This window comes from Argiope bruennichi, chromosome 10, assembly GCF_947563725.1.
Source record: "Argiope bruennichi chromosome 10, qqArgBrue1.1, whole genome shotgun sequence".
In the NCBI taxonomy this organism is placed as follows: domain Eukaryota; kingdom Metazoa; phylum Arthropoda; class Arachnida; order Araneae; family Araneidae; genus Argiope; species Argiope bruennichi.
This window is the reverse complement of record NC_079160.1, coordinates 84,118,116-84,142,486: the sequence shown is the minus strand read 5'-3', so window position 1 is coordinate 84,142,486 and position 24,371 is coordinate 84,118,116. Positions and strand designations below refer to the sequence as shown.

At 31.2% G+C, this 24,371-nt stretch overlaps 1 protein-coding gene across 1 annotated transcript in view; it reads left to right on the top strand.

Annotated features, from left to right (window-relative positions):
• Positions 1–21,776, top strand: part of LOC129988260 (gastric triacylglycerol lipase-like) — a 56,272-nt gene extending 34,496 nt beyond the window's left edge. Inside the window, exons 5-9 of the mRNA XM_056096444.1 lie at positions 8,822–8,914; positions 11,577–11,729; positions 16,275–16,346; positions 16,456–16,524; positions 20,504–21,776. Coding sequence (XP_055952419.1) covers positions 8,822–8,914; positions 11,577–11,729; positions 16,275–16,346; positions 16,456–16,524; positions 20,504–20,746 — 630 coding nt within the window. The 3' untranslated portion in view covers positions 20,747–21,776. The remainder of the gene's footprint in view (positions 1–8,821; positions 8,915–11,576; positions 11,730–16,274; positions 16,347–16,455; positions 16,525–20,503) is intronic.
• The last annotated feature ends 2,595 nt before the right edge of the window (positions 21,777–24,371 follow it).

Below are 24,371 nucleotides of genomic sequence, written 5' to 3'. Positions count from 1 at the left end.
CATTTCATCCGTCTATATTAAAGCGTTTTTAGTTATCTTTGTCACAGACAGACGGACATTTTCCAAAAATGTGTTTATTGAACATAGGCAGGTCAGAAACGTGGAGATTCTTGAAAATCTCGAGTTAGAATTTTTTGTCTATCACTGTACTTTCTTTATACTATGTATACGAGAAAGTAAAAGAAAAGTGCGCGACACAAATATTGGAAAAGGATCCTTATTATAAAAAGTGCGATAAAATAAATGCAAAAGACATTACACATCGTAAAGATACAGTTAAGCTGCACACTTTTGCTATAAAGACCGTATATGACATTTCATCCGTCTATATTAAAGCGTTTTTAGTTATCTTTGTCACAGACAGACGGACATTTTCCAAAAATGTGTTTATTGAACATAGGCAGGTCAGAAACGTGGAGATTCTTGAAAATCTCGAGTTAGAATTTTTTGTCTATCACTGTACTTTCTTTATACTATGTATACGAGAAAGTAAAAGAAAAGTGCGCGACACAAATATTGGAAAAGGATCCTTATTATAAAAAGTGCGATAAAATACGTGCAAAAGACATTACACATCGTAAAGATACAGTTAAGCTGCACACTTTTGCTATAAAGACCGTATATGACATTTCATCCGTCTATATTAAAGCGTTTTTAGTTATCTTTGTCACAGACAGACGGACATTTTCCAAAAATGTGTTTATTGAACATAGGCAGGTCAGAAACGTGGAGATTCTTGAAAATCTCGAGTTAGAATTTTTTGTCTATCACTGTACTTTCTTTATACTATGTATACGAGAAAGTAAAAGAAAAGTGCGCGACACAAATATTGGAAAAGGATCCTTATTATAAAAAGTGCGATAAAATACGTGCAAAAGACATTACACATCGTAAAGATACAGTTAAGCTGCACACTTTTGCTATAAAGACCGTATATGACATTTCATCCGTCTATATTAAAGCGTTTTTAGTTATCTTTGTCACAGACAGACGGACATTTTCCAAAAATGTGTTTATTGAACATAGGCAGGTCAGAAACGTGCAGATTCTTGAAAATCTCGAGTTAGAACTTTTTGTCTATCACTGTACTTTCTTTATACTATGTATACGAGAAACTAAAAAAAAGTGCGCGACACAAATATTGGAAAAGGATCCTTATCATAAAAAGTGCGATAAAATACGTGCAAAAGACATTACACATCGTAAAGATACAGTTAAGCTGCACACTTTTGCTATAAAGACCGTATATGACATTTCATCCGTCTATATTAAAGCGTTTTTAGTTATCTTTGTCACAGACAGACGGACATTTTCCAAAAATGTGTTTATTGAACATAGGCAGGTCAGAAACGTGCAGATTCTTGAAAATCTCGAGTTAGAATTTTTTGTCTATCACTGTACTTTCTTTATACTATGTATACGAGAAAGTAAAAGAAAAGTGCGCGACACAAATATTGGAAAAGGATCCTTATTATAAAAAGTGCGATAAAATACGTGCAAAAGACATTACACATCGTAAAGATACAGTTAAGCTGCACACTTTTGCTATAAAGACCGTATATGACATTTCATCCGTCTATATTAAAGCGTTTTTAGTTATCTTTGTCACAGACAGACGGACATTTTCCAAAAATGTGTTTATTGAACATAGGCAGGTCAGAAACGTGCAGATTCTTGAAAATCTCGAGTTAGAACTTTTTGTCTATCACTGTACTTTCTTTATACTATGTATACGAGAAACTAAAAAAAAGTGCGCGACACAAATATTGGAAAAGGATCCTTATCATAAAAAGTGCGATAAAATACGTGCAAAAGACATTACACATCGTAAAGATACAGTTAAGCTGCACACTTTTGCTATAAAGACCGTATATGACATTTCATCCGTCTATATTAAAGCGTTTTTAGTTATCTTTGTCACAGACAGACGGACATTTTCCAAAAATGTGTTTATTGAACATAGGCAGTTCAGAAACGTGGAGATTCTTGAAAATCTCGAGTTAGAATTTTTTGTCTATCACTGTACTTTCTTTATACTATGTATACGAGAAAGTAAAAGAAAAGTGCGCGACACAAATATTGGAAAAGGATCCTTATTATAAAAAGTGCGATAAAATACGTGCAAAAGACATTACACATCGTAAAGATACAGTTAAGCTGCACACTTTTGCTATAAAGACCGTATATGACATTTCATCCGTCTATATTAAAGCGTTTTTAGTTATCTTTGTCACAGACAGACGGACATTTTCCAAAAATGTGTTTATTGAACATAGGCAGGTCAGAAACGTGCAGATTCTTGAAAATCTCGAGTTAGAACTTTTTGTCTATCACTGTACTTTCTTTATACTATGTATACGAGAAAGTAAAAGAAAAGTGCGCGACACAAATATTGGAAAAGGATCCTTATCATAAAAAGTGCGATAAAATACGTGCAAAAGACATTACACATCGTAAAGATACAGTTAAGCTGCACACTTTTGCTATAAAGACCGTATATGACATTTCATCCGTCTATATTAAAGCGTTTTTAGTTATCTTTGTCACAGACAGACGGACATTTTCCAAAAATGTGTTTATTGAACATAGGCAGGTCAGAAACGTGGAGATTCTTGAAAATCTCGAGTTAGAATTTTTTGTCTATCACTGTACTTTCTTTATACTATGTATACGAGAAAGTAAAAGAAAAGTGCGCGACACAAATATTGGAAAAGGATCCTTATTATAAAAAGTGCGATAAAATACGTGCAAAAGACATTACACATCGTAAAGATACAGTTAAGCTGCACACTTTTGCTATAAAGACCGTATATGACATTTCATCCGTCTATATTAAAGCGTTTTTAGTTATCTTTGTCACAGACAGACGGACATTTTCCAAAAATGTGTTTATTGAACATAGGCAGGTCAGAAACGTGCAGATTCTTGAAAATCTCGAGTTAGAACTTTTTGTCTATCACTGTACTTTCTTTATACTATGTATACGAGAAACTAAAAAAAAGTGCGCGACACAAATATTGGAAAAGGATCCTTATCATAAAAAGTGCGATAAAATACGTGCAAAAGACATTACACATCGTAAAGATACAGTTAAGCTGCACACTTTTGCTATAAAGACCGTATATGACATTTCATCCGTCTATATTAAAGCGTTTTTAGTTATCTTTGTCACAGACAGACGGACATTTTCCAAAAATGTGTTTATTGAACATAGGCAGGTCAGAAACGTGCAGATTCTTGAAAATCTCGAGTTAGAACTTTTTGTCTATCACTGTACTTTCTTTATACTATGTATACGAGAAACTAAAAAAAAGTGCGCGACACAAATATTGGAAAAGGATCCTTATTATAAAAAGTGCGATAAAATACGTGCAAAAGACATTACACATCGTAAAGATACAGTTAAGCTGCACACTTTTGCTATAAAGACCGTATATGACATTTCATCCGTCTATATTAAAGCGTTTTTAGTTATCTTTGTCACAGACAGACGGACATTTTCCAAAAATGTGTTTATTGAACATAGGCAGGTCAGAAACGTGGAGATTCTTGAAAATCTCGAGTTAGAATTTTTTGTCTATCACTGTACTTTCTTTATACTATGTATACGAGAAACTAAAAGAAAGGGCGCGACACAAATCTTGGAAAAGGATCCTTTTTATAAAAAGTGCGATAAAATACGTGCAAAAGACATTACACATCGTAAAGATACAGTTAAGCTGCACACTTTTGCTATAAAGACCGTATATGACATTTCATCCGTCTATATTAAAGCGTTTCTAGTTATCTTTGTCACAGACAGACGGACATTTTCCAAAAATGTGTTTATTGAACATAGGCAGGTCAGAAACGTGGAGATTCTTGAAAATCTCGAGTTAGAATTTTTTGTCTATCACTGTACTTTCTTTATACTATGTATACGAGAAACTAAAAGAAAGGGCGCGACACAAATCTTGGAAAAGGATCCTTTTTATAAAAAGTGCGATAAAATACGTGCAAAAGACATTACACATCGTAAAGATACAGTTAAGCTGCACACTTTTGCTATAAAGACCGTATATGACATTTCATCCGTCTATATTAAAGCGTTTCTAGTTATCTTTAACACAGACAGACGGACATTTTCCAAAAATGTGTTTATTGAACATAGGCAGGTCAGAAACTTGGAGATTCTTGAAAATCTCGAGTTAGAATTTTTTGTCTATCACTGTACTTTCTTTATACTATGTATACGAGAAACTAAAAGAAAGGGCGCGACACAAATCTTGGAAAAGGATCCTTTTTATAAAAAGTGCGATAAAATACGTGCAAAAGACATTACACATCGTAAAGATACAGTTAAGCTGCACACTTTTGCTATAAAGACCGTATATGACATTTCATCCGTCTATATTAAAGCGTTTCTAGTTATCTTTGTCACAGACAGACGGACATTTTCCAAAAATGTGTTTATTGAACATAGGCAGGTCAGAAACGTGGAGATTTTTGAAAATCTCGAGTTAGAATTTTTTGTCTATCACTGTACTTTCTTTATACTATGTATACGAGAAACTAAAAGAAAGGGCGCGACACAAATCTTGGAAAAGGATCCTTTTTATAAAAAGTGCGATAAAATACGTGCAAAAGACATAACACATCGTAAAGATACAGTTAAGCTGCACACTTTTGCTATAAAGACCGTATATGACATTTCATCCGTCTATATTAAAGCGTTTCTAGTTATCTTTGTCACAGACAGACAGACATTTTCCAAAAATGTGTTTATTGAACATAGGCAGGTCAGAAACGTGGAGATTCTTGAAAATCTCGAGTTAGAATTTTTTGTCTATCACTGTACTTTCTTTATACTATGTATACGAGAAAGTAAAAGAAAAGTGCGCGACACAAATCTTGGAAAAGGATCCTTTTTATAAAAAGTGCGATAAAATACGTGCAAAAGACATTACACATCGTAAAGATACAGTTAAGCTGCACACTTTTGCTATAAAGACCGTATATGACATTTCATCCGTCTATATTAAAGCGTTTTTAGTTATCTTTGTCACAGACAGACGGACATTTTCCAAAAATGTGTTTATTGAACATAGGCAGGTCAGAAACGTGGAGATTCTTGAAAATCTCGAGTTAGAATTTTTTGTCTATCACTGTACTTTCTTTATACTATGTATACGAGAAACTAAAAGAAAGGGCGCGACACAAATCTTGGAAAAGGATCCTTTTTATAAAAAGTGCGATAAAATACGTGCAAAAGACATTACACATCGTAAAGATACAGTTAAGCTGCACACTTTTGCTATAAAGACCGTATATGACATTTCATCCGTCTATATTAAAGCGTTTCTAGTTATCTTTGTCACAGACAGACAGACATTTTCCAAAAATGTGTTTATTGAACATAGGCAGGTCAGAAACGTGGAGATTCTTGAAAATCTCGAGTTAGAATTTTTTGTCTATCACTGTACTTTCTTTATACTATGTATACGAGAAAGTAAAAGAAAAGTGCGCGACACAAATCTTGGAAAAGGATCCTTTTTATAAAAAGTGCGATAAAATACGTGCAAAAGACATTACACATCGTAAAGATACAGTTAAGCTGCACACTTTTGCTATAAAGACCATATATGACATTTCATCCGTCTATATTAAAGCGTTTTTAGTTATCTTTGTCACAGACAGACGGACATTTTCCAAAAATGTGTTTATTGAACATAGGCAGGTCAGAAACGTGGAGATTCTTGAAAATCTCGAGTTAGAATTTTTTGTCTATCACTGTACTTTCTTTATACTATGTATACGAGAAACTAAAAGAAAGGGCGCGACACAAATCTTGGAAAAGGGTCCTTTTTATAAAAAGTGCGATAAAATACGTGCAAAAGACATTACACATCGTAAAGATACAGTTAAGCTGCACACTTTTGCTATAAAGACCGTATATGACATTTCATCCGTCTATATTAAAGCGTTTTTAGTTATCTTTGTCACAGACAGACGGACATTTTCCAAAAATGTGTTTATTGAACATAGGCAGGTCAGAAACGTGGAGATTCTTGAAAATCTCGAGTTAGAATTTTTTGTCTATCACTGTACTTTCTTTATACTATGTATACGAGAAACTAAAAGAAAGGGCGCGACACAAATCTTGGAAAAGGGTCCTTTTTATAAAAAGTGCGATAAAATACGTGCAAAAGACATTACACATCGTAAAGATACAGTTAAGCTGCACACTTTTGCTATAAAGACCGTATATGAAATGTCATCTGTCCATATCAAAGCGTTTTCAGTTTTCTTTGTCACAGACAGACGGATATTTTCCAAAAATGTGTTTCTCGAACTCAGGCAAGTCTAAAAACGTAACGATTCGCAAACGTAAAGATTCGTCAAAATCTCGAGTTTTGATTTTTTGACGATTACTATGATTTCTCTACACTACAAGAGAGTTAAAAAACGACATGCTATCCTTTCCATTTATTCCGATATCCGACTGCAAATACAAAGCATCATTTGGATGGCTAACCCAAGAACTTCAAGCACTGGGTGCTGAAGTTAAATGCTGTTGTTAAATATTTTTTTTCCACATTTTAAAAATATTTTTATTATATTTCAACGATTAGCCCATTCAGAATGATGGATTCCAGAAATTCTCATACGGCACACATCAAACAAGAAGTATAAATATAATTTTTCATTTTTGTGTAGCTTGCAGGAGGTAAAAAAAAAAAAAAAAAAAAAAAAAAAAGATCAAATGTTTTTCTGCAAGTTACCAAACTATGTAACAAAAACAACTGTCAGGAAGATGTTAAAAATTACGAGAGATTATTCTTAACCTCGTAATAGTCAAAATCGAAGGAACATTTTTTTTTGTCGTGTGACTATTTTAAGCCAAATTTTGCGCATTAGCTTCTGAGGGTAAAGACCCCTGAGCACCCGAGGGCAGAAGTCTGACTTCTAGCTCATATGAAGATAGAATACACACACTCGCTTGCACAACCCCTTTTTTACAGGGGGGCTCATTCACGCATCTCACAGAGAGAACACAAGGAAGAAAAGAACCATTCCCGAACCAGGACTCGAACCTGGAAAGCGTAGATCACAGGGACGATGCGCTACCCCTAGGCCAGGACGCCGGCGACTGAATATTTTAGTTTTCATAAGAATGCAGGATTTTAGTTTGGTTTAATTATACATACTTCCCATTTTTTAAAGCAACACTAGCGCTATTATAGGACTGAACTCGTAATTTTGAACCACGGTCAGATGACGAGGACGGCACCTGAGATGACACATCTGCTTTCCTAACTTCCACAACACACCATCGCGGGAGCATTTGGCCCCGTCGTATTTAACATGCATCAGACCCGATCACACGACTGTTCTTCGGTGGAACCGGGTCTCGAACATGGAACGCTTGAGTCCCGAAGACTAGACCTTACCGCCAGGCCACCGCGACCGAAGAATGTACGAACATTTGAACACAAGTTCAATAAAATCAAAAATTTATACCCTTATTCTCAAAATACGAATATTTTTATTTTTTAAAAGCAATTATTTTGCCCAGTGTTGATTATTATTCTCTTTTCGATCTATTTTTAACTCCCTGTGATTGCAATGGTGACAGAATATGATGGGTTTTATTGCTATGACCCAAAGATCTCTCTCTCTCTCTCTCTCTCTTTTTTTTTTGAGTGTTTGTGTGCTTGACCGGAAAGCACTGCACAATTTCCTTTCGTCTTTTTCCCCTCTTCTAAAACATCTCCTTTAATTAGAAATAAAATTCAGTCACCTTGAATAACCTTTCACCCTCATAAGGATCATTTAAGTATTTATGAAGTTTAAAAGAAATATCGTATAAAGAGAGTAATTAAAAGCAATAACATTGCATTGCTGCGCATGTAGGTTAAAAAATTTGCATGCTAAAAAATAAAACTGAAAATAAAAATTATGCTTTTTAATTAACGCTCATTTGACTCAAAGAGAATCATATTTTAGAAAATCGTTTGAAGTTATATAAATCAAAACATCTAAATCATCAAGCCAGAAAAAAAAATCTCTTTAAATTTTGAACCTCTATTCGCAGTACGATATTTCAAGTTTGAAACGTCTGCCCTTTTTAGGCTAGATTTCATGAGCCATTGCATTTTGTTAGCAAAGATTTTTATATAACGCATCTAAAGAAAAAATGACAGCCTAAAAACATATTCATGCTAATAAAAATAAAAATTCTACTTCAGAATTAATATCCAAACAAAACAATTTTTCATTATAACTTTACCGAGTTAAGGATATTTTGATATTAAGAATTTGCTTTGAATTTAGCTACAATCGCAGAAAGCATTGTAACAAATTGTTTAAAGTGAACTTTCAAAAAATTTTACGCCAATTAAATTGATATGCAAAAATGCTTTTCAAGCATTATATAAATTATATTCTTGCTACAATTATTTCAAAAACTGGGTAAAAACTGTGCAAAACCGCCAAAATCAATCTTTTGCTAATGAATGAAATAACTTATAAATTAATTAATTTTAAACTTCGAAACTGACGTAAATATCCAAGAAATAGATCAATGTATGAAACACTCCGGGAATGCGTATTTTTTTTTTCTTCTTAATATTGCGGATTTGAAAGTTAACTGATGTCTGTTGATTATATAATACTTAAAACTTCGAAACAACAGAATAAATAAATGGAATTTCTCCCACCTGGCTTTTTCTTTCCATTAACTTCTCCATTGCATAAAGGTTCAAACTGCTCTTTTGTGGTATTCATATATGTTCGACAATTGAAATAAATTTTTATTAAAACTTGACACTCTTTGTTTCAGATAAAAGTTTTCATCGCATTGGCGCCTGTTACTACTGTTGGTTACATAACAAGTCCCATCAGGTATCTGGCTCCTTTTACCAATGAATTTGCGGTAAGATTGCTTGAAGGCATATTTTTGCTAATGTCCAAGGACAAAACAAAAATTAAATTAAAATTTCTTTCAATGTTATCTAAAAGTAACTTCATTCTTGATTACTTTAATTACTGCTGAGTTGATATCTACTTTAAGTAAAGACATTAGATGAGATTTAAACGACGGTTTAATACTTATACATAAACTAGCCGCCTTTGGCGACCAGCCGGTTCGCCAATCTTAATGTTCCTTAAAATTTTAATAATTAAATATTTTATACAATTCCTACTTTAATAACTTCATCATCAAAATATTTTAAAACTTCAAATTTTGATAGTCATATAATTTACTCATAATATTATAAAGGCCTTCAGTCATAACCTAATATGTATCTCTCTAAGTTTCTGTTAGCTCCCGTAGAATTTATGCTTTAAATTAAAGTGGAAAGGATGAATCTACAATTAATATAATAATATTTTTTACTGAAACAAAGCATTTTTTTATAATATGATTACTAAAAACAGAGTCACTGAGCGTTTAAACTTTATGGGCACTAAAGAATATATATCTTAATTTATGTAATATCTCAAGAATTTGTTAACAAAATTTTCTCAGATTCGTCATGAGCAGATCTATTAATTAACAATGTTTAATTTTAAATGCATCAAACACTAAGAAAATAAAATAAATCATTTTAAATAATCGGTGAAAAACAGGTTTTAAAAAACTTCTTAAAAAATGATGTACTTAAAACTATAAGCATGTACAAAAAATATATAACTAACATAAATAAAATTTAATTACAAAAGCATAAAACCAACCTAAAAATAATTTAAATCAAGAATCATCCGTTGATAATAGGGTCAACAATCAGAACACAATGCGCATGCGTGAATTTTCAAAGCCAATTACGGTAACGCAAATGCGTGAACTTTTCTACGCCAGTTTGGGTAACGCTGTGCAGATTAGAAATTTTTAATTTCCTTTATTCTGTTTTATTTTAATTCAAAAGTACTCCAGAATGAATCTGAAAGACCGATTAATTAACAATGTTTAGTTTTAAATGCATCAAACCTTAAGAAAATAAACAGAATCATTTGAAATAATCCGCCGAAAAATCTTAAGCCTAGCCTCATTACTGTTGGGAAAAAAACTCAAACCTTACTCATTTGGCGGTGGGGAAAAATGAAGATTTTTTTTGGCGGGAAAGTTAGTTTTTAATTAATAAATTTGCAATAAAATAATATTGCGGCTATAAATTGAGATGTAAGCTATCCTATCTTTTAAGTTAGATCAAACTGCACACGGTGTGCAAATTTGATTAAAATCGGTTAAGTAGTTTAGGAGTCCATCGCGGACAAACAACGTGACACGTAATTTATATATATTAAAATTGTTCTTTTTTATTAACAATTCAACCAAATGAAATGATAAAATTTTTTCATTTCAATTTATTATGAATCAGATTGTCGCGCATTTGTAAACGAAGAATTGCATTCTAAAATCATATCACAATGTTTTATTTTTTTGGAGATATTTTATTCTTGAAATAATATATCAGTTAAGATAAGGGACTCGTTGAAAAGTAGTTTTTTTTTTACTAAAATAGAAGCCTTTGGCGACCAGTTTGTTTGCCTAGATTATTGGGTTTTTAGGCTGTTAATTACTAATATGGGATGTATTTCTTCAAAAGACATTTCACCTTTTAATTTGATACCACTAAAACTCATGAATCCAATTAAAACAATTTACTGCGAATTACAAAGCGTATATATTACGAATTAAAAGCAGATGTGAAAATCCTTCTAAGGATTGAATGATTCATTCTCCTGAATTCCTGAAAGCAAAAGCGTATGCTTGAATGTTTTGATGGAGAGTTTGAATCCCATGATAGCATTAAAAAACATTGTTTCAAATAGTGTATCAAATTGAATTAAAAATATCAAAATCAAATGAAAAATTGTACGAAAATAAAATTTATATTGTAAAAAAAGGGTTTTTTTTTTTCTTTTTTTGGTCTTAGGATAATACAAAAAGCATTTTTATAAGATTTTATTTATTGTGTTCTAGTGTAGATTTGGGTGCCCCTTTGATTGGCGATAAATTTCAGAATAGAAGCATTACTTCTGTTTTCCATAATGTTTTGTTTTCATTAACGTTACTATTGGGTTACCGACCGAAAATTTTTACCCTTGGCGCCGATCTTGGTGTCAAAAATATCGCCGAAAAATCAAGGGTCACCTAATTGTAAACTTTTACCTTGTTTTGGAAGATATGAGCATCCATTTCCGTGAAGAAGTCATAACGATTACGGCTAGACTTAAGATTAATATATGGGCCCCATAATTGCCATTTCTCGCCAAATATAATCGTGACAATTTTCGAATGCAATTTTAAAAGTCTTTTGCTAGCATTTCCGGTATGCACCAAGGATCGTAGACTTTTAGAGACGATTGGTACGATTTTGACGTGTTTGGTGATAACCGTGTATTAATCTTAAGTCTTACTTATCTATATATCTGGCAAAAGTAGGCCTATTTTTGCATTAGATTGACCTTTTTGTTTAAGTCGGTTTCTTGATTTCTTTTATATCTTCTTTCCTCTGACTGAATATCCTCTTTGCGACCTGAGGAACAATCTTCAAACTATTTCGAATTATTAACATCCTATTCTTTTTCAGTTCTTGGCCAGGATAATCGGAGTGAGGGAATTCTTGCCCAGCAATGCCCTCATGAAATTCCTGAGCGAATACGTGTGCGACACGTTTGAGCGATGGATCTGCAAAGATGTCATGTTCCTTCTTTTCGGAAGAGATTTTCAGGAGCTGAATGTGGTGAGCAAACTCTCGTGAATCTGTAACGTTAAAAATATTACGAATAAACTTGAGAATTAAACATTTTTGAGAATTTAAAAACTATTGTTCCAAAAAATAAGAAAATAATAAGGTATTTATCGTTTTTTCATGCACTTATATCTCTGTTTCTACCAATAATAGAGAAGAATACTTGGGTGTGAGTGGATGCATTAGCGCTGGGCTTTTCTTGTCAGACCATTGACCTTGAGTAACCAAATTTTGTCCACATATATTTTGGAGGATAAAAACTTGCAACTTGGAAAAAGTGATAAAAAAAACCCCCTTTAATTGGACTTTTAATTTAGTAAAATTGAAACGAGACTTTGGCGTTTTCAGTGACAACTTTCTAAAATATTGCACATAAACAGTTTAACCTCAATTTAATACAGTACACTTCCGATTATCCGCGGAATTGGGTGGCGCGGCCGCCGCGGATAACAAAAATCGCGGATAATCCGAAAAAAGCTAAAAACGGGTATAGCAAAAGAGAAAACAGTCATTCCAACTTTGAAAAATCGTTTTATGTACAATAAAACGTAAAATAAACAGCAGGAAATGTTTAACGAACGTTTAATATTTTAGTAAATCACTCAAAACTAACCTAAAATGCATTTTGTTAATGAAAACAGAAAAGTGCTTTGTACTTACGAGAGGCGTCAAGGATGCACAGAAAAATGAATACATATGTACTGTTTTAATACTGTAATGTATTATGTAATTACAAAAGCATAACTGTAAAACTACATATTTTTGAAGAAATCAGTCATTTGTGTTTGCGTCTTGCTTTGGAAGCATTTTCTCTTTGTTTGGAAGCAAAAAAAAAAACTTAGTGCGGCAGGCGCGGATAACCCGCCCGCGGATAATCTGGAGTCTACTGTATTTAAAAAATAACACATTTTTAATGACATGAATTTATTTGTGGTGTGATGTTTCTTAGTTGTTGACATTTTTAAAATTTCACATTACTTTGCTTGATATTTCATCAATGCATTTAGTTTTTAGGCAGAAAGTCAAGCAATTTTCATTGCTTCATCAAATATTCAATCGGGGATTTTCTTCTGTTATTGAAAGCCATAGAAATGTTTATAATTGGTGCAGTTTATAAGAAGAATAAATCGACGATAGTCTCCCAAAACTTTCTCGCATATTCTCTAATAAAGGTGTTATCAGCCTTCATCCACCTAAAAATTGAGGGCCTTGGATAAGGCATGGCATGCTCAAACAATTGTTACGAAATATTGGTGTTAATTTAGCATTTTTACTGAACCTATCATATAATCTTTGGGGATTAAATCCTGACATGCAATTAATACACAGATACCCAAACTCAAAATATATATTTTAGACACCCTTTTTCCGATTGATGAAAAAGAACTAAAGTTTGTCACAGAAGTTACAATTAAAGTCACAACGTCGCATTCAAATTCCCTTTATTTAAGTCATTCCGTTTTTGAATTAATGTATTCATACGAATTTGAAAGTACCGATAGAAAAATGGTCAATTCTTTGCTAAATTTGAGTCAAAATTTGATAAAAATCCGCATTTTTAATGCTGCACTAGTATACCAGATTTTGATTATATAGCTTTCAACGTTTTGCAATTATTATATTATCTTGTAATTCCCCAGTCAGGTCTTCAAAATGAATTTCGTTCAAAATTTGATAGAAAACTTCAAAATTGAACAGAAATCTTCAAAATTGGTTTAAAATTTATATGTATAATTTCATTTATCTAGCTCAAAGTACTTTTGAGTTATCTTGTTCAAAAACAGACAGACATAATGTCAAAAATGTGTTCTTCGACTCGCGGAGCTTTGGAGCGGTGAGATCTGCCGAACTCTCGAGTTCGAATTTATTACAACAATACTTTCTAATTAATGAACACGGTGAAAATACTTTATTTTTATACATTTCGTATACGAAAAAGTAAAAATTGCTAGTTAGAAGATATTTTACCAGGATATTTACATTTTTATTGGCACTATGTTGTCAAATTTCATTTACTCGATATAAAGAATAAATTAAGACTATTAAAATAACACGACTTTATATTTATTATAATTTGATGCTTAAAAAAACAGCTTTGATGCTTAAAACAGTTTTTGGGGAGAATTCTAAGCATCGAAGAGAAGCATAAGAGATTTAATGGAGACTAAAAACAACTCTTATTCCTGGCGAACCATCTGATAGTCAAAAGTGGTTATTCTAAAAATAAAAGCATAATAATTTATTAATAAGGAATTTTGTCTTAACGACTAATTTTTATATGTGTGCAATGCGTCAAACATATGCTTTGAAAAGCTAAGTTTGAAAGCATTTTAAAAGCCTGTCATTCCAATTACTGGATTATAGCTAAAACCCAAATATTTCTATTGAAAATGAAATTTTGTTTTTCCTTTTTAAGTCTCTACTCTCATCGCAAAATTTTCCATATTCTAGTATAACTGGTTTAACAAACTTACAGACGATATTTCGTATTTGCGCACGATTCTTTTAATGGTTACATAAAGACTTTTAAGAAGAATAGTTTGGCTACAACATCAAAAGAAATCGTCTGATCCATTCAAACGTATCGATGCCTTTTAAACAATGTATACAATTTTAATATATGGAATTTTAAGAACATGCAATATTGATTTTCTTTGTTAACACTTTAGCTACTAATTAGTCAGTTAAACCCATTTCCGTGTTGCGAAAACAAAATGCTTGTAGGTTTCACTTTAAGGAACAATAAATAGAGAAAGTTGAAAAATAAATATTGTAAACAACTATATTCTATTTGCGACAAATCCCAGTGAAGCAACTTATAAAAAGCTAATGTAACTTTGAATACATGCATATTTCACAAAATTTAAAAATGCTGCCCTTCAATACGCGACAAAATGCAACGAAATTAAGAATAGAAATAATTGTTTTAGCTGCAGAATACAGTTTATATCATGTATATACAGAAGAATATTTTACGTACATTTGTATTGAAATTCGAATTCAATTTTTTAAATAAAAATATGGAATAAATAAATCAAAAGGATTTATTTTATGATATCAGAGCCTGAAGCAATGATTTAGTAAACAGGCAATTTCTTCAATTTCCGCGAGAAAATATTCGATAGGAATTTTTTCATTTAACTCGAAATTACGACGGAAAATTCTATTTATTACGTACTGAATCTACTATTTAGAGCATTTCTTTGCTTTCTATTAATAAGATTACAGCTTAATTTTTCAACTTATGATTTTTGACATTTTTATTCTTTTTAAAGACGTGTTTGAAATTCATACTCGTATATCGTATTTCCTTTTATTTCTTTCTTTATTTTTGTTTCGAGTTTGGTAAGTGAAGAATTCTATTTTTATTGGTGGGATTAAATGTTTGATTTAATTTGAAATAAAATCACTGATATATTTGGAAAAATTGAAAATACTAAAATATAAATTCATGGAAATCAAATATAAATTCCTCTCACGTATGACGAAATACTTATAGCATTTAGAAAATACAAAAAAAAACTCAGTTAACCAAGAGCTTTTACTTAAAAACTGCCAAAAATTTGTGGATTACTATAAAGCGTCATAAATTTTAAAAGACAGGTATAAAAAGATATCCGAGACGTCTAAATATCTATTAGCTTTATACTTTTTACTTTTTTGTGTGCGTAATATAGAGATAGTATAGTAATCGTTAAAAAATTTGAACTCGAGATTTTGACGAACAGGATAAATGGAAACACGTTTTAGACCTCAATGAGTTTGAAAAATACATTTTAGGAAAATGACTATCTGTCTGGCTGTGACAAAAGACAATTCAAAATTACTTTAAGCTAGGCGGTTGAAATTTGGTTTACGACCTTTACATTAAATTTGCAGATTTCTATCAAATTTTGTGTAAAATCGGTTCAGAGGAAGTCCGTCTATCATGCAGTTTGATTTGCACAATAATTACAAAACGGAGAGAGGTAGATAGATTTGATACCCAGATTTAACATCTAATTTTGAGCCAAATCAAACAAAAGGCTGATTGTCTGTCAGTCCACACTTTCAGAAACGTGTAAACGCGATAATTTAAAAACGCAATGACTTGAATATGTCAAATTTGATATGGGATTTTGTGACAGCATGTGCGGTTTTGTGTCAGTTTTTGTTTCAATCGGTTGAGAAAAATGGGTCTAAAACACAAAATCGATTTTTGAATACTATTAACAGCATGCCAGGGATTAATTGCGGAATAATTCACTAAGGATGGCAAGATCAGATTCAGTAAAAATTTCTAAATTCACGCCAAAAAATATTTCATAACTATTGTACGCCAATGGCATATAAGGTTTCTCTTTCATAACAAGTTTATTAAAGAGCATGCGAGGAATTCTGGGAAGACTACTTACTCCTCGTGGTTTTCTTACTAATATGATTAATTGCATAGCCTTGTTTCTCCCAACTGATCCTCCTGATTGTGTGTTCCCAATTATCCTTTTCAAATATTTCTTGCTTTATTTGCTATATAAAACTTTCTTTTCCTAATTTCAGACAAGAATCGGCGTGTATTCGGCTCACACTCCAGCAGGTTCATCGACGAAAAGTGTTCTCCATTATGCTCAGGTACGTTCAATTCATCTTCCAATTAGTTTCCATCGTTTTTGTACTTCCTGTACCATCATTTTTGTTGAAATATTGATTCTTGTATTCATGCGTTTTATTTCTTCTGCAGTTAGTTGATTCCGGAAAGTTCGGAAAGTATGACTATGGAAAGAGGGGAAATATTAAACGTTATGGACAGGTATATAGTTTTTGTTTTAGTTTTTAAATATTTGTATAATTAGAATACAAATATCAGCCATGAATTAACATAATCGAATGATGTAATTATGAATATAATGAGAAATAAATATATAAATAATTTTTAAATAGATAAAAAGAGACAGCCAAGATTTAATATTGTCAGGGATTTTTTTCCCTGCATATCGCGTAATTTAGAATATGTAAATAGGTAATGGAATTCTTGAAATCAAAACATATATATGTATGAATCATACTTTAGCAGATGCGTGGGCGAGAAGAAGAAATTTTTGAAACTTTATAACTTTGATTTATTTCACTACGAGAGGCATAATTAGGAAAGCGGCGATGGTAAAACTGACGTCGATTCACATTGTGTTCTAACAGCACAGTGATAAAATTTTCCCTTCAGTGATTTTACTTTTAGATTTTGATAAGGATTTCTTTGACACGTGTAGTCTTAGGAAAGGGAATATTAGGTATTTTTAAAAGAATATAGTAAGCATTAGGGATTTTTAGTCCTTTGCTTGGAGCATGAGAACGTGAAAAATCATTAGTTTTCTAGAGCGTGTGTAAAAATAATTAAATAAAAAGTGGGAATTTAATCAGAAAATAAGAGAACATTTTAAAATAAACTAATTTAAGGTAACAGCAAATTAATTAAGACTTAAGGACCTAAATTAATCATTACATAGATATTACACACACTCACGTATATATAGTATATATATTCCCCTACCATATAATTAGCATTAATTTAATGATGTCAATCAACTTTTATAAACTGCATCTTATCACACCAAATGAAATTTTTATTTTAAACTGTGATTTTTCTACAAACACAAAACATTCTGATTAAGTAGGTATGTATCCAGTGTGGCGAAATTAATTGGCGTATAAAATAGGTTATCGTTCTTTTGTTTAGGCAGTTCACTGTGTCAGTATTTTAACTTGCGATATCACTAGAAAATAAATAGAAGAGGAAAGCAGATGATCATTCATGGCATAATTAGAGCTTTCAGATTAAAGAAAAAGTGAAGTAATCTGTATAATGGGATTCTGTCTTAGTTGTTTTTGTTGTTGTTTATGCAGAGAATGTAAAGTGAAGTATAGTTTGAAATTTCTATCGTAAATTGGACATGTGGTGGGGGCAAGCGATCTTTGAAGCCATATTTATCTAGTCATGAACTTAATATCGAATAAAAATTGAACAAATTGGAACAATTGTTGGGGCTAGATGATTGGTTCTTTTGTTCTAATTATTTTAACTACACTGATATTTTAAACGAATTACTGCTTTTATAACCCATAATGAAATAAAAAAGTTTATATGAGTATAAGAATAGGAATGCGTTGGGCAATTATATACATATGGAAAAAGAATTAGATAATAAATTATGTTTTGATTTCATGGATTAGAATTCGCCATTAACTATTTGCATTCTTTAAGATTCTCTATACGCAGTGAAAAACATCGTTAATAATATGAAATTTTAATTGTTTGATTATCTCTTCTTATATAATTTCAAATTAGCTATGTTCTAAAAATAATTTTTTGATCTTTCAAACTCCAACTTACAATAACTGTAACTTCTAAGCTGTGCTCCTATTAATTTTCTCATAGAATCAAAACACTGAGTCGACATTTCTTTTCTAAAACAATATAAGCTTAGAATATTATGTCGTAGCCACTTTCGCTTCCTTTCTGCCTTCTACTATTTCTGCATAACTATATACTCAATACTATAAGAACTATTTAAATTAACAATCCCTTGAAAAGCATATACTAAAAGATATTTCACGGGAGGATTTGATTTCACAGGAATTAACAGTACTATCTCAAAAGGAGAACATTTATTTTATAAAGCATAAATAATGCAGTCTTCCAGTTCAATGTTACATCATTACATTCGTAGAAATTTTGGATCGCTAAATCTTTCATTATTGGAATTAAACGAGAATTACATTACCTCAGTATGAAAGAAAATCAAATGCGTAGAGTTATTGGGTTTCAGAGGACATAAAAGACACATAATTTTGTTTTGGTTAATTTTTTCATTTTCATTTTTTTTTAATATTTTTAATTTTATTTAAAGAAAAAGAATTGCCACATATAAAAGATAAAAACATCAATTTGTTGTAGATAAATGAATATTTTGAATTTGAGCATGGTATGTATTGCAAAGTATTAATGGGTATTGCATATTGTGCAACTGTATTAAGGAATATTCCATATTGTATGTGATTAAGAAACTATTCTTTTGGAATGTTTTCCCTAATAGCTGTTATGTTAGCATTTTTCTATGGTTACTTGCTTTCCCTGAGACAAAATGGCTTAAATTTTTGCCACAAATGATTAATGATTATAATTTGGCCCTTTCATTTCTGATTTTTTATTGTATTTTTCTTCATTTATGAATTTGCATCTTCGTCTATGACAAATGTTAAATGCATTGGGTAAACTGCTGGAGCTATAATGGAACATATTCATTAGAAAATGTAGCAATTAGTGAAACTAATTGGAGTGGTTTTCTTAAAACTTTCTTGTATACTCTCTAATAAAAGTTTTATTCCATTAATTCTTGACATGTGGTTAATGGTACCGGAAAATCAAATTTTGTTTTAGATACGTCTTTCTCAACTGTTTGAAATAAGACAAAACTACACTTGTATTAACAGAATCACATAAGAAATTTGATATATTTAAATAGTTGGAACTTGAGTCACAGCGTTACATGTTTCTAAAAGCACAAACCGACAGACGGTCAATCCTTTGTTGGATTTGGCTTAAAATTTCATAGGTGTCTATACTATAGATTTTAATTCTGTGTATCGAATTTTATCTCTCTAGTTTTCTTCGTTTTTTAGTTATCGCATTATATTGTATCCTAATAGCCGGGTTGACAGACTTTCTCTGAGCGGATTTTGCTCAAAATTTGATAGATATCTCCAAATTTGGTTTAAAGACCATATACCAAATTTCATCTACCTATATCAAAATGTTTTTGAATTATCTTTGTCACAACAGACTGTCGGACATTTTCCAGAAATGTGCTTTTCGAACTGAGAGAGTTCTGAAACGTGGAGATTCGTCAAAATCTCGAGTTCCAATGTTTTTTACGATTACTGTACTTTCTCTGCATTACTTATACGAGAAAGTAAAAAGGGCACAACAATCACTTCGCTGAAGATAACATCGAGCTTTTTCAATATGACTATCGTTCTTGTGAACCATTCAATGCAATCTGTTCTATTGCCGAAGTTTAGTTTTTAGTTATATTAACGTCCCGTTTTAAGCAACACTAGGGCTATTTTGGGACGGACCTCGTAATTTTGAGTCGTGTTCAGATGACGAGGACGACACCTGAGCTGGTACCCCCCTCTCCACACCAGCGGGAGGACGTTTGTCCCTGACGGATTTAACGTGCAACAGACCCCCTTATACGACGGTTCTTCGGTGGAATCGGGTCTCGAACCTGAAACCCTACGGCTCACGAGCCGAGACCTTACCACCAGGCCACCGCGGCCCGTTTGATTGCCGAACGTAACACGAAGAACGTTCATCGTACCTTCAGCTTCAAATAATGTAAAAAAACTTACATATGGAAGTAAATTTAGAAGTAATTCTCGATAAAGTTATATGAAGAACATGTTGAAATGAACCAAAACTTAGAATATTTTCATGAAATTTTTACTTTGATCTTTGTAGACCAAATAACTATACTATACAATCACGAATTTTAGTTTTTGAACTGCATTTTATGTCGCATTTCTTCCTATTTGAGGACTTTTTGAGCACTCTTCTTTAAGAAACAGTTTATTTTTTCATGTGCTTCTTGATCCCGTTATCACATTCGTTTCATTTCGGCTAATTGAACGAACAACAGATGGTTTGAGTGATTTCAATTTAAAAAAGAAAAACGTTTATATATCCTTATCTTAAACTGCATCTAAAATTACACATTCTTTTATTTATATAGGACACTCCACCACAATATGATCTAACGAAGATAACTGCACCTGTTGCTCTGATGTGGTCGTTAAACGATGAGTTGGGCGATCCTGTGGATGTCGGACTTCTAATTCCGAAACTAAAATCCCTGATTGAAGTTTATGAAGTACCGGCTCCTCTGTTCAATCACGGCGATTTCGTGTTAGCCTTGCACGCAAAAACTCTTCTGTATGACGAAGTGATGAAAGTATTAAGGAAATACGCTGTCTGATTGCGAATTGCTTGCATCGTTTAGATCCAGTTTCATCAACAATTCCCATGAAGCTATAATTCAGTATCATAACATCCCTTTTTGTTTGTCGCAGAATTGTAATTTGATTTTTCTTATAAAGATAATAATCTAATTAAACAGTTTTTGGGAAATCTAAGTAGATTTTTAATGGATAATGCGGAGAAAATGCAGTGTGACAACAGGTGAAGGCATCAACATGATTCTTTTGAAAACAGGTGAATTCTACTATATGCACAATAGAAGCCATAAATTTGTACGGTTATTGAAAATTATCGTCATGGTTAGGAAATACTGTCAATTTTTTTATAAAAGCATTATGTTGACATATTCTCATCCGACCTGGGGCAATTTCGTCTTATTCTATGTTGCTTAATATAATGAATATACAAAAAAAAAAAAAAAAAAAAAATAGAGAGACACTGTATACGTTTTTAAAAAAACTGGCGTAAAACTACGCACAAAATGACATACAATTGAAATACTAATAAGCTATTCTGATTATTATAAATTTAATTTTACTAAGCTAATTGCTTTAAACGTAATAATTTTTAATTTTTTTACATTATAGTATATTATTACATAAAATTGAAAACGATAATTGCATTTTAAAATTAAAAAATTATCATAAAAGCAAAAAAAAATTATACTTTTATTGAATATTGCATTAATTACACATTTTTATAAGATTTATGTCTATGCATGTAGGTAGTTAATTAAAAAAAATCTGTGAATTTCTCCAGATATGTTGATTGTGAATATTAAGTACACTATTTTGGATTATATTAGCTTAGATAACGATATAACGATTAACGATATTTTTCATTAGCATTTTAACATGGGAAAAAATCGTTTTTTGGATTGTGTTACGTTTATTAAAAATTTTTCATTAGTTTTTTAACAAGAAAAAAAATCGTTTTCTGGTTAGTGTTATTAAATTTTTTTCATTTGTTTTAACAAAAAAAAAATCGTTTTCTGGATTGTATTAAGTTTATTAAATATTTCATTTCTTTCAACAAAAAAATCTTTTTCAGATTTTGTTAAGTTAATTAAATGTTTTTCATTAGTATTTTAGCAAAAAAAAAAAAAAAAAAAAAAAAATCTTTTTCAATGGAGTGAGTTGTATTTTTATAGGAAGATGAGAAAACTTCGAGTTCTTCTTCATCATTGTTTTAATTACCACCTGACAATTAATCTTCAATTGATCCATCAACTAGGAGAAAAGTTCATATCTTAATAAAAATGGAAAAAAAATTACTATGGCAAAAAAATGCGAATTTTAGAAAAGAAAAACCCGCGTACAATCTTAATTTCTCTTTATATGAACAAATTATTTTATCATTATTATGGTATGAATAAATCGGGATTGTAAAGAAATGATGTATAAATGAGAAACGTATAAATGGTGCTGCTTTAATATATATTTGAAAGGAACATTAATATCTACTTGACAGTTATCTGCAAACAGTTATGTGTTTAAAATACATATATTATATGAAATACTCAATACTTTGACAAATTATTTAATAAATAAAAAATATAATAATATAGGGAATTAGAAGGAGATAATTGATCAAATATAAATCTTCGGCTTTTTTTGTTAATTTTATTTTTCTAATTTCACAAAAACTTTTTTAAAACTCTATTTTTCTTTAGACATGTAAATAATTCGAACTGATTACAGATTAAGATACTGATTGTAAAATTTATATTTATTCTAACATTTAAAAAAGTTTCATTTGTTTTCATTTTAAGTTTTTTTAAGCTTATTGAAAAAAATTGTCAAAAATTTGTAAACATTTTTTGCTTTATTTTTTTAATTTGTTTTATTCCTTTTGTTAATTATGTTGTTTAATTAATTTCAGCTTTTTACGTGGTATTTGTTATGTTATTTCATATTATGTTGCAACAATATACACTTTTTCAGAAATTTTAAATATTTTCTCATGAGGCCGAAAAATATATATTCTATGTTTCTTTACACTTTCATAAACCATATCATATGTATAACATTTACTTTTCTCTTTCTTGTGTTATGTTATTTATCATGTAAATAAAATATGTTTTTACTAGTGGATTTATTAACTTTTTTTTAGAAAATTAATATACAACAATAATATCTACTGATGATTTCTGTTTAAAAAAAAAGAGCTAATATGGATATAATTTTATATTTTTATTTTTATGAATAGTATGAGCAGTTTACAGACTTGGATTACTTAATTTTGGATGAGCGGCAAAATTATTGTTTCATCTCTTCAAATCTTACATGAATGAATGTTTTTATTTGTTTTATTCATTCAGGCGGATGGGATAAGATTAAACGTCAGATATTTTAACTCAAATATGATCGTCACAGATGCGAATATTCACATTAATGCTTCAATGAATGTTCTCTTGAGCTGTTCTGTTGTCATGCTATAAAACAAAGGAATTGTTCACTCATTTACTAATCATAGAGTGACTACTTCGACTCACCCGAAGCCACACGGAAAAACTTGAATGACGGACCGCCGCAACAGCAACACTGGCGGGAACTTTGGTTGAGTCCGAAGGGCCATCACTGGTCATAGTATAACCCTTTTCTAAGGAAGTACGTCCCGTCGTCGATGAGAGGAGCCAAACCCCCACCTTTTCATATACCCATAATGGTGGCGAGAACTAACCACCATGCCGGAAGCTTCTCATCCTCAATTACGAGGTGCCCACCCCATGGGACTACTCATTTACTAATAAAAATGTCTTACAACCATATTTTTAAAATTAATTTTAAATTATAAATTAACTGTATAATGTCTTGAAAATATAGCTAGTATCTTTAAGAATATCTACAATGTCTAACCTTTCAAAGCAAATTTTTAGAGCAGATTCTTTAAAAAAAATCTCTGTATATTTCAAAATAAACGATACTGAAATGAAAAGAAGCATATTATCCTACTTACAAGAGAATGTAGTTTTTGTTCATCCTCGAGCGGGTGAGTGCATTTGCTGATGCGAAGGGTGTGTGTGTGTGTGTGAAAAACATTACTGAAATCAGGAAGAGATAACATGGTTATAATAAAGACAGTTGTATTGTCATCTGCTAATTTATAAAAATAGCTCGCTTGATGTTCTATAATGTTTAGTTCTCGGCCATTTTTTTTTCTGAAAGCTGAGAAATAATATTATTTTACTGTTAATATAATTTTTATTTTTCTTATTGGAACTTATATGAAGACAGCCGCAAACGTACTGTAGGTGTTCGAATTATATATATCTATTCGATGCAAATATTTTTTTATTTCTTATACTTGTCTAACATACTAAAAAGGTGTAACCCTGGATGCAAATAGGCTTAGATGCTCCTGAAAATACGGAAATTTCCTGGAGCAAAGTTGTTTCAGAATATTAAGGAAAAAGACGAATACTTGTAGCTCGTGCTCTATTGTGGAAAGGGCAATGCAATTATAGTACATTATACATTGATGGCTTCTGGCATAACTGAAATCACTATCACCTTTTATAATTAATTTTAATTAATTTAATCACTAAGCAATAAAAATGGAGTAATTAGAATTGATTTGATACAGGCAATATAAACAAACAAACAACTACTGTGTAATTAGCA